General features: G+C 44.5%; 1 protein-coding gene across 1 annotated transcript; it reads right to left on the reverse strand.

The window, feature by feature from the left end:
- Positions 1-247: 247 nt before the first annotated feature.
- Positions 248-5524, reverse strand: LOC115593712 (uncharacterized). The gene is made up of 8 exons (XM_030437309.1): positions 5212-5524; positions 4842-4937; positions 4589-4663; positions 4443-4478; positions 3232-4333; positions 1962-3030; positions 1731-1875; positions 248-1527 (listed from the first exon to the last, which is right to left on the reverse strand). The coding sequence occupies exons 5-8, from the start codon at positions 4227-4229 to the stop codon at positions 470-472; spliced, it is 3270 nt and encodes a 1089-aa protein (XP_030293169.1). The 5' UTR covers positions 4230-4333; positions 4443-4478; positions 4589-4663; positions 4842-4937; positions 5212-5524; the 3' UTR covers positions 248-469.
- Positions 5525-8210: the final 2686 nt, after the last annotated feature.

The raw sequence follows: 8210 nt of genomic DNA on the forward strand, positions 1-8210 counted from the left end.
ATAACAAAATGTTCTTCATATCAAAACTAATAATAAAGAAACCAGCTGGCTCTCTTAGTTACGCCAGTAAGATATTATTTTTAAAATATAACGTCACAGTTTTACTTATGATGGGCCTATAGTAAGGCGCAACAATGTTTTATTGTAGTGATGTATAAGCGTACAGCTAAATGTATGAATATATAAATATTTGATCTTTTTTTCTATCACTGTTACTAATCTAATCACTTAAAGATGGACACAGTAATGTTGTCAAGATATTTAATTGAAAAACACAACTGAATTATGAATAAATGAACAGACAAAATATGTACAAAAAGATCATTTAAAAAACAAATGAACAGTAAATACAATATACAGAATATACAGTAACTTGTGTATCTATTAACATATATACAATATAAAACAAGTGTACAGTGTGGCTGCCTTCATCAGTGATGGTTGGATGGTGGGTTTTGGGACAGAAGGTTCACTTCCTCTTCTCTGCAATCCATCTGGCCTTTTCAGCTTCATAAAAGTCTGTTCGCTGAAACTCCACCCAGGTCATCTCCTTGACCATGCCCTGTGCCTTGTACAGGGAGAAAACTTTTGCAGGGCAGTAGATGTATTTCCCTGGCACATTGGGGAAACAGGTGTGAATATGAGGGCTGTCAGGCCCCTGCTTTAATGGCAGGTGACAGGTCCTGCACAGACGACCTGTTGGCAGGTGCTCTGCTGACTTCCTCTTTGCCCTCCCCTCTGCCACCTTCTTCCACTCCGCTCCCCTCTGTCTGGCAGCCTCCAGCTCCCGCTCAAAAAATGGAGATGCCGCAAAGTCTGCAAAAGACATCCTGGGGTTTTGGAGGCCTTCGTCCTCATAGGTCTTAAAGACCTTGGTGGAGCAGTAAAAGTATTTGACTGCTGGAGTCTGATAAAAGAAATGAACTGAGGAGCCATCGCCTTGGTAGCGTGATTTTGGCTGACCACAGGCTAAACAGTTCCTGGTCTTTTTCTGCTGCTGTTGTTGTTGTTGTTGCTGTTGTTTGTCCAGGATCTCCTTCACAATGTTCTCCACAGAGGCCCGACTCATTGACTCCTCTTTGGGGGAAGCCACAGATGGAGGGTTAAAAGATGCAGGAGGCAGGGTTGTGACAGGGACACTCACCGTCTGGCTGCCTGTAGTCAAACTCTGCCACAGCAGCTGCGTTTCATGAACCTTCTCCACACTTGTGTTGAGAGAGGAGTTTGTATTTTTTAATTTGGCCACATGTTTGACATATCTGGAGATATGCTGACATGTGGTTGGATGAAGGAGGCTGTTGGGATCAGTGCAGGCTGTCTGTACCATGGCAGCATATTCTGCATCCACCCGCTTCAAAAGATCCTTGGTGCCATGGTGCTTAATCAGGAGCCCGTCGATGGTGGCTTTCATGGGTGGAGTCCACCGGCTGTGGTCCAGGACCTGTATAAGACCTCCTGTCTTGATGGGTCCGGTGCGGGTGGCCCGAGGAGAAGAGGACATAGGCAGCGGTGCAGCGTCTGTCAGGCCTGAAAAAAACAAACAGAAAAAACACATTTATTATACTGTTTATTATAGGTTTTACGTTTTGCACTCATTAGCTCAATAATTACTGTCAATGGACAACAGATTACAATGTTTTTCATGATATTAATTCCAACCACAGTGTCAAAGCCTGCTTTTAGCTATGAGGTCTGTATTAAGGAAGGTGTAGGTGGGTACTTTAAGTTACCTGCTTCCAGAGGAGGCTCTGCTTTGGCTGTTGCAGATGCTGGAATGAAGGGCAGCTGGAACTGCGGGACTGCTTCAGCACACTGCCTGGAAGACAGGATCGGTGCTGCCACAACCGGATCATCCTGGACAGTGTCCCTGGTCTCCTAAGATAAAGCATCAGATATAGTGATTAAAACAGTAGATCGGTCAGTCAGTCAGTTACTGAGAGTGAGTGATTCACCTGGATTACCTGAGGGTCTGTGCCCACTACAGCAGCAGGGCAGGGATGAGGTTGATCCTGGGCATGGTGCTGCTGCAGCTCCATGGTGTCAGCAGCTGAGGAGTTGGGCTGTGTCTTGTCCTTATCCCAGTTCAAGACAACAGGACGACAGCCTGGCTCCACATACTCCAGTCCAAATCGCTCCCCTGTGTCCCTGTTTGCTACTTGCAATATTGGGTATTTTGCCCTCCCTGTCACTCTCAGAGAGGATGTGTTCAGTTGAGCGATTAACAGGGGGTCAAACACAGCTGGAAGATCCACATCTGGCCTCTTAAGGTCCACCAGCCTCTGGAAGTTCCAGCGCACCACTCCAGTCATGGCCTGGGCCTGGAAGAGCTCACTGGACACCCTGCTGCCTGTTACCCACTGGGCTTGGTGATAGTGGAAGCCCTCCTGCTGAGACGTGCCTCTCACAGGGATCCAGACAGGTACAGCAGCTCTCTCGCCCTTGGTGTAGTTCAGCTGCAAGGTGCCACCATACCTGTACAGGATGCCCTCCTCCACCTCAGGGTCGCTCAGGCAGCCTCTCAGGATGTGGATGCGCTGGATTCTCCACACTTTCAACATGGAGGGCTTGAAGAGCAGCACATCATTGGCGTCCTTCGCCAGGTGGAAGTGACAGAGGACATCTTCAACCCTCTGCAGCAGTTCTCTTGGTTGTGGCACCTTTGTCCGACAGTGCTCTCTGATGTGCTGCTTGGTGGGATTCGCAGGTAGGATTCTACAGAAGGTGTAGGCATCCTTGAGGTTCTGGAGGTCACTCTGGTCCACGACAACGAATGCTGCAGAGAGGAACTGACAGAAAGAGCTGTACAGAGGATGATGCTCTGAGACACACTCCCTGGTCAAGCGCCGCATACAATGAAACAAGTCTAACTTGATGGTAATGTCTTTGTTAAACTTTGTCCTAGATGCGCTGTTGTTAGCCAGCTTTCCAGAAGTGGCCTCTGTAACAAGAGCCTCTGTGGTCTTCCAGCTGTCCCATACGATGTGCTCCTGAGCCCCAGGATCCAGCACCTTGAAGGCAGCACAGCAGTCCCTAAAACATTAAAAAGTAACTTCATTAGAGCTTAAGATTACCTTATCTAATACATACATTTGCTAAATTAGACTTATTGTATTTACAGTAAAATAATTAGCTGTTTGTCTTCTATCTATTTGCCTTTTTTGTCATTTATTTAGTCTATAAACTACGAAAATTTAATAAACTATGTTATGTAAAACAAGTCTAGCTTCATACCTGTCCACCCACTGGTAGCTCGCCTTCTCCTCTCCAGCCAAAGTGTACCGGTGAGCCAGACCCTCATACATAGGGTGAAGGGAACGATCACACTCTGACTGCAGCATCACCCAGCTCAGGATCATCCAGCTCTCATTCATGACAGCATAGGAGGACATGGTGCCAGATGACAGAACCACCTTCCTTGCCACTTTGCGGGTGTGATCTGACCTCAGTGCCCGTCCAAAGGTCCCCTGTAGCAGCAGAGTGAGGAGGTGCTCCTGCCTCTGGTACTCATGGACCAGGCAGTTGACAAGATAGTGTGCAGAAATAGACACTCCACACCAGCCATCAGCATCGGCATACCCACCGAACGGAGCAGGAGTGTCTGTCTGTCTGAGGAGCCCAGTGATGGTGCTCTGTCCGTAGACACCTGCCTCAGCATCCCTGATGTTCTGCACACTATCCAGGTAGGCCAGGTGAGCTCTCTCATACTTCAGATGGAGTGCTTCTGTCAGCTGCTTGGACATGTCCTCCGGTGATCTGCCACTGCGCCTCAGCTCATCCATCACTGACTTGCAGATGGCTTTTTTGTGTGTGAGGAAGGCTGGCACGATGTTTGTGAACCTCTTCGGTAGCTTCTCCAGCCACTGGGGCTTGTCAGCATGCCAGTACCTCTTGCATGCCTTGCAGGTGAGACGTGAGGCCAAGATATAGTACTGGCCACCGGTGCCAATAATTACTCTTGGCCTTCCCACGCCTGAAGAAGCTACCTGGGGGTTGGGACAACCATGAAGACATGGCAGGATGTAGTTATTTTTCATCCTCTCCATGATCGTGTGCTCCGGCTTCCATATAAAAAATGGATGAAGCTGAAAGTACTTTGGTGAGGGGAGCTCTGAGATTGAGTCGATGAGCTCAGGCTGAGGTGGATGACGCCACAGGGACAGCATGTTCATGGGGTGACGTACTGGACGTGACCCTGGCCACAGACCCAAACCCTCCATCTCAGTCTTCATCCAGATTTTCTGCTGATGGGAGCAGTTCCACCGGGCAACATCCTGATCATAGCTCGGGATGGAGGCAGCTGGCTGCCCGACAGGAGGCGCTGGATGTGGCAGAGCTGTAAAACACACAAAGCACTACAGTATACAGTGTACACAACAAGAAAAAGGTTAAGAGCTCTTTGCAAATGGCTGCTATGGTTAAAACAGCGGCACAGAAATTCATACCTGTGTCTTCCTGTGCTTCTGGATGTGATGATGAATCTAGGATGGTGAGATACAAACAGCAAGGAAAAGTGAGATATAAACACTGAAAAATGAACATGAGCTTGAGATATTAATTTTCATAACATTTAAGAACATAAAACATTTACCTTCAGGAGGAGACGGGGCTGCCGTGATCACAGACTCTGAGGACAAACTGTGGGAGGCGACTGGCTCTCTGTGGGCTTTGAAAAACATGTTGCACCAAAAGATGAGAAAAACTTTAACAGACACCAGATAGAATCTTTACATGGCATTGCTAAACATATGAGCACTGTATACAGTATAACACAGTCAAAACTGAAGTCATATTTATGTGAGACACACTGGAAGTATAAGAGGACTTAAGTTTAAATGTCATACTTTGTCTCAACACGTTGGGCTCGGGCTCTCCTTGTCCAAGCTGTGGGGCGATGGCGAGCAGCTGAGGAGGGACTGGCAGCGGGGCCTTCACTGTGGCTTTGAGATCAAAATACAATTTATATTTTATATTTTCCACATTGTTAGTTTATCCTTTTATGTACTTTTAATTTATTTCTTTTTCTTCCTCTTTGCACTCAGCACTTATGTATTTTTCCTCTGTATTTGGTTTTATGTAAAGCGACTTTGAGAGCTGTAAAAGCGCTGTATAAATAAAATGTATTATTATGATAATTAGTATTATTATTATATTGTTAAAACACAGGATGGTTAAAAAATAAGACGGAATAAAGAAATACACAGAAATAATAACCTTTGATAGAAGCGACAGTCACAGGGGGGACATCAGGCTCTGCAGGTCTGTGAATGGTAGCTGTTGCTGTTTGCTTCGTCCTGCGAGCTGTAAGAAGAGTGTGTGATTTATTTATGCTTCACAATATGTCTTTACCTGTTGTCTCTGTAGATAACTATTAGTACAGACTAAAAGTTTTCATCCATTTATGAATCGCTCTTTTTTTGAAAATGAATAAACAATGCTTTTAAGAATTTGAAAATGAATGAGCAAAACAGGTAAAGCACAGAGACAATATCAATATACGGTAAGAATATCACCTGTAAATCAAAGATGTAGCATGTTAACCACTGCAGTATTTCACATGCCAAATCCTTGAATGACAGCTGAGAGCAGTGGTTCTCAAACTTTTTCTGGCATGCCCCGTTCAGATTTTCGCAATCAACATCAATAGGACAGATAATGGTCAGCAAACTCTTGTTTGTTTATTTTCCTGCATAAATCATGTTCATTCAGAGTGACTCCATATTTCTCCCAGTCATCGACGCCCCCAGTTTGAGAACTACTGGCCGAAAGAAAGCATGCAAAAAAAGAGAACACTTACCATCATCGACGATATGTTAATTCCTTATGTTAGTGGGAGAACAAAATAACACAAGCATCAGAACACGCCAGAACATGGCCAAAATAACGGAGGAGAGGGAGAGGGAGAACAATAATGGCAGGTGAACTCAGAACAGAATCCACAGTGATGAAGTGAAACCTGTTGGTGGAGATACCGCCATGGCTCTGGGGGCTGCTGCTGCTGGTGGCCCTGAAAGCACAGGTGACTTGTTAAATTTTATCATGTACAGGAAGAGTTTAAAGACAAACTTACAGGTTTCTGGTAATTAAACTAGATTCACCGACTTGTTTCAGTCTCAAATTTTGATGGGGACAGACTTAGCATCGCTCTCTCCAGCTCCTCGTCCTCATCCATCACTAAGAGATTAAACAATAACATGTGTTAGACACATTTAATGTTCATCTAAAATCAGTATTTGCATATGGTTGTGAACTGACCTAGAGCTCTAGATTTCGACGTGGAGGTAGCTGATGTACTGGAGGCTGCGGAGGCTGCAGGCAGTGGACCAGACTCCGCCCTCTGCTGCTTGAGGATGTACTGCTGCAGGTTGTACATCTTGCTGTTTTTGACACACTTCACTCGTGAGATGAAGGCAGCATAACCATCAGCCCGGCTCTCCCAGATTTGCCTCCAGGTATCTTTGGCCCTGACTCCAAAGCCCACAGTGGTGTCATCCTCTGTTGCCACCGTTGGGGCAGGCTTCCTGGACAACAGATACTGCCAGAGGTCCTCAATTTCCTGGAAGGTCCTGGCGTAGTCCAGAAATGACAGCAGGCTGTCCTTGCCATGTCCCTGTGGATTGAAGGCCCCCTCTTTCTCCTCCTCTTCTACCTTTTTTAGGAGGTAGATGGTGTAGCCAACATCATTTTCAAGGAGCCACCTGAATGTTTTCCCCTTGTATTTCCCGAACTGGAGCACATACTCCCCCTTCACCTCCAGTCGGTCGGACATATCCCCTCCCCGCTGAAAGACCACTGTGAGACCATTTGTCCTCACAAGGTCAGGACTCTGGGCAGGAGACTTGTCTTGGAGTGCAGGATTTTTTTTTATGCTCATGGCCTCATCAGAGGGGTCCTGACGCAGATGGCCTGATGGACCCTTTCTAAATGAGACCAATGTCTTTCCCGGGAAGAAGCTAAATGTCTTCTTCATTGTCTCCTGTGCACAGCAAACACAATACATATTATAGGGTAAATAAAAGTATCAACAGAGTTATTCATGTTAACATTGATTATTAATTGTAACATCCATCTATCTATGTATATATACAGTACATATATTACATATATACTATACTACCACTGTAACGCCTATTAATAATAATTAACTATTCACTCTATCATAGCATTTAACCTCCATCTAACATGTAGGTTATAAAATAGATATACTGTAGTATTTACCCATTCAAAATGTAAGTTACATTCTCAGCTTGATATGATCAATATGACTGTAGCTAAATGAATGAATGAATGAATGAATGAATGAATGAATGAATGAATGGGTGACTGTGGCTAAGTTAATGAGTGAATTGATTTGGATAATGACTGCACGACGGGCCTCAGTCTTAAAGACAAAACACGGTGAAAAAGTGACAGAAAGCTGATTTAGGATCAGTGTCAACAAGAGAGAACTCACTGACAGATGTGACATTATGTTAAAATGATGATTGACGCTAACATAACGTTACATTGACATTACGAGCGATCGTAAGCTTCGGTAAACTGTAAACAACAACACGTAACATACCTGAAAACAACAATTATAACAACAGTTTTCATACATATGACTTAGAAAACTTAATTTACTGCTTGAAAAAATGAGTCATCACTTACTTTCGATGAGTCTGAAGATCGATTTATTAAAAATGCCGAAAAGCGGGGAAAATCCTTCTATTCACTTGTTTTTCTGTTCACTTTTGTTCCTCCTTACTGTTACCGCTGTCTGTCACTCGAAGAAGTCAGTGTCCTTACTCATACGCTAAACGGGGAAACAGCGCCCCCAAAATCCAGGTTGTGGCCAAAAATATATTACATCCGTAGTGATAAGCACTACCATAGAGAATGAATGGGGAAAGTTAAGGAAGTTAAGGACTACTATACGCGGTCCTCGCGCGGAAGACCGGGGTTCGATTCCCCGACGGGGAGTTCCTTTTCATCTCCAGAAGTGTTTTTTGTTCCTCAATGAAAACAAATACACTAAGTAATCGATAAAATGATTTACTTCAATCTTATAGTTAATACATAGTTATTACATTGTTATTACTGTGTCATGCCAATATCTGACCCAACACACATGGGATTACATCCTAATACTGAACGTGGGTCAGCTTCCGGTTTTACAAATATCAGCCAAATAAACAAATGAAAAATAATAATGATAGAAAATAAATAAATGA

The sequence above is a fragment of the Sparus aurata genome, chromosome 13, assembly GCF_900880675.1.
Source record: "Sparus aurata chromosome 13, fSpaAur1.1, whole genome shotgun sequence".
Taxonomy (NCBI): Eukaryota; Metazoa; Chordata; class Actinopteri; order Spariformes; family Sparidae; genus Sparus; species Sparus aurata.

What these genes read in the sequence shown, in the direction of transcription:
- LOC115593712 (XM_030437309.1), bottom strand. Translation starts at nt 4,229, where the DNA reads ATGAAGACTGAGATGGAGGGTTTGGGTCTGTGGCCAGGGTCACGTCCA. An exon ending in AGCTACCAGTGGGTGGACAG is followed by an intron (nt 3,031 to 3,231) that starts GTATGAAGCTAG and finishes TTAATGTTTTAG; the next exon opens with GGACTGCTGTGCTGCCTTCA. An exon ending in TAGTGGGCACAGACCCTCAG is followed by an intron (nt 1,876 to 1,961) that starts GTAATCCAGGTG and finishes GCTTTATCTTAG; the next exon opens with GAGACCAGGGACACTGTCCA.